The sequence below is a fragment of the Quercus suber genome, unplaced genomic scaffold, assembly GCF_002906115.3.
Source record: "Quercus suber isolate HL8 unplaced genomic scaffold, Cork oak 2.0 scaffold_449, whole genome shotgun sequence".
Taxonomy (NCBI): domain Eukaryota; kingdom Viridiplantae; phylum Streptophyta; class Magnoliopsida; order Fagales; family Fagaceae; genus Quercus; species Quercus suber.
Window position 1 is genome coordinate 615116 of NW_027069900.1, and position 3169 is coordinate 618284.

At 30.6% G+C, this 3169-nt stretch overlaps 1 protein-coding gene across 1 annotated transcript in view; it reads right to left on the minus strand.

The window, feature by feature from the left end:
• LOC111999661 (disease resistance protein RPV1) overlaps positions 1–2169 on the minus strand; it is a 6109-nt gene extending 3940 nt beyond the window's left edge. The window contains exon 1 of the mRNA XM_065762250.1: positions 1682–2169. Within this exon, the coding sequence (XP_065618322.1) occupies positions 1682–2169 (488 nt within the window). The remainder of the gene's footprint in view (positions 1–1681) is intronic.
• Between the last annotated feature and the right edge of the window lie 1000 nt (positions 2170–3169).

Genomic DNA, 3169 nt, shown 5'->3' on the forward strand with positions numbered 1-3169 from the left:
TTTTTTTTTTTTTTTTTTTTGCTAGATAAGATAGAATTTCATCCTATAGAGTTGCTTATGATGATTGCTCTTTATTATCACGCAAGACACCATTGATTTTAAGTATAGGCGGAGTTGAACCGGATTCTTTTTTTTATAATAAAAGACTTTACTAATTAAACTAGTTAGAAGCCTGGAACCCACAATTTTTTTCTTTAGAATATATATATATATATATATATTTTTTAACATTATCTATTGAAAAAACCTCAGTCTTGAAAACTTCTTAACTTCATAAGAATCACATCATAATCATACTTCCATGTTTTAACATCACAAAACACATTTCCTCAATTGTTAGTAATTAAATAATTAGTAATTTCTTTACCATAACATGAAACACAATTACTCTTGATATTACTTTTGTTACTCACTTACTCTTTATATATACAAGCAATAGGTATGTCTATAGAATCTTTAATTCCTTTGAATTACCACATGTTGAGGAAATAACTTATTGTATCACAAACCCTTTTTTTTTTTTTTTTGGATAAGAGCATAAACCTTAATTAATTTTGTCAATAAGCAAAAAAAAAAAAAAAAAAAAAAACCTTTTCTGAATCTAATGAGATATATCTTTAGAGAAAGTATACAAATTATTTTTCAAAGCTATATATCTAAAGATTTTTTTTATAAAGCTCATGAAAAATTGTGTACATGCTCAAAGAAGTTTATCTCGAATTGTATTCACGTATTAAGAAAATTTTCTAATTTTCATGTATTTATGCATTCTTTATAACTCATACCACCTAACCCCTTTTATTGAGCTCTGTTAGCTTACCTTCTTTATAAAAGTAAAAAATAAAAAATCAGTGAGCAGGTTTTATGCAATAGAGTAGTAGCTGGAGCCTTAGTTGAGTTTCATAAGAGCTAGTTTTATTTTCATTTAGTTTTTACTTTTCTTTTTAGTAGTTTTGCGCTAAACTTTGTAGAGATGTTTGTATTTATGAATCAATATTTGAGCGTTGGAACTTTTGATGTAATAGGGGATTTAATTGTGTGAACTTGTGGTATATTCCAAATTGATGATGTTTGTTATTATTTGGAGAAAAAAATATTAGATAAGCTATTTATCAACTAACAAATAGACAATTTTTTGTTCACAGGTTTACTTTGGTTCATATTAACATCAGGCTTAAGCTTGGTATTGACATGTTGGTCATGGTTGAAAATGTGGAATTCATTTGGATTGCGAGTCGTGACAATTTTTTTTTTTTTTAATAAAAATATCTTATTCTGAAAATTTTGTTTGGCAAGTGATTATGGATGTGATTGTGACTTTTCCTCTCTCTTAGCTTCTCAGAAAACCGAATCAAAATCTATATGGAGAAAGGAAGCAGCATAGAAGAGGCAATCTAAAGTGGATCCAATGTTTCTCTGGTCTCTCTTGTTTATTTCCTATTTAGTACATGGACATAACATTGTAAGGTGAAATCATTTACCCTTCTAGAAGCATATATTTTTCTGTGTTAATTTAGAAATCAATATTCTTCTACCTACGCATGATGAATTTGAAGTTTTACCATGTACTAACTTTGAGTATGCAATGCAAATCCTTTGATTATTTGGAATTATATGGTGAAAACAAAACTATTAATGTTTTATAATACAAGAAGGCAAAAAAGTAGTAGTGGATACATACCCATCCTTGTAAGAGAATCCAGCCAAATTAGTTGCTTTGGTTAAAGCTGCCCTCCAACTCTGAACCTTATCTGTGTTTTCTTTTTCTTCATGTTTAGTTAGGGAAATCCCAAACTTTCCTACTTGTTTACGTACTTCTGATGGATTTACTTTGTAAAAAACAGGTAGAACCAATTGGCCATAATTCTTACACTCAAGAATTTTGACAAGCTCTTTCAAACACCAAGTTGAAGATGCATAATTTTCAGAAAATACAACAATCGAAATCTTTGACAATTCTATCGCTTTGAGAAGCTCTGTTGAAATTTCTTCTCCTCTTTGAAGATTATCATCATCAATGAAGGTGTTGAAACCTTTGTCACACAAAGCCTTATATAAATGACTAGTAAAATTATAGCGAGTATCTTCACCTCTAAAGCTCAAGAAAACATCATAGATGAATCGGGTAGTGGAAGAACAAGAGCCTCCTTCATTGATTTGCAGAGCCATCGGAAAATATGAGCAAAAAGAATTGAGAAAATATGAAGGGAGAAGAAGAGAATGAAAGAAAGATAACTAAATGGAAATTAAAAGAGATTTGAGTGAAGAAAGCATAATGGACCGTGGAAACAGCCATACTTTTATATGAATGGCAGTGTCCATAAAAGTAAAAACCCCTATTTAGTCTTTACACGTCTTTACACGAAATTTATTTAGTCTTTACACGAACTTTCGTTCCTTGACCGGCAGCGTCCATACAAGTAACCGACGTTCCCACACGTTTTGACTTTTCAATTCTAAAGTGGAAATATCTATGGGTCTGTTTGGATAGTACTTATTGTTACTGAAAGTTGTTAAAAACTGATTGTTGCTGAAAACACTGTAGCAAAATAATTTTTAAATATATGAATAGTACTGTGGGACCCACTTTTAATATTTTTAATCTGTGAACAGTGCATAAACAGTGCGTAAACAGTGCACGCACAGTACATGTACAGTAAATTTTGTCCCCCAAAGTCGAAAAAGCCGGCCAAAAAAAAAAAAAAAAAGGAGAAAACGCAACAAGTGAAACGCGCCGTGACTAACCCCTCTATCCAAACCCATACATAAGCTTTGAGAAACGTCGAAAGAACTAGGTTGCCGGTTCCAAAATTGTTTTTTTTTTTTTTTTTTTTAAAGGAGATTTACTTTTTTTAGGGGTAACTTTGTAATTCTGATATTGGGGTTAGTTTTTTTTTTTTTTTTTTTTTTTTAAAGGAGATTTACTTTTTTTAGGGGTAACTTTGTAATTCTGATATTGGGGTTAGTAATATTTATACCTAGTTGTAATGTGTAAACCCTAGCCAACCTAAGAATTTATTTGTGCTTTTGCATCTTACGGCTAAGGATTTCTAGAAGAGAAGAAGCCGTCCACCCCCCTTCTCTCTTTCTCCTTTTTTTCCTATCTGAGAAACCAATCCTTGTTGATAAATAAAAGATTAAGTCAAAACTAATTTTTTGAAGATTTCTT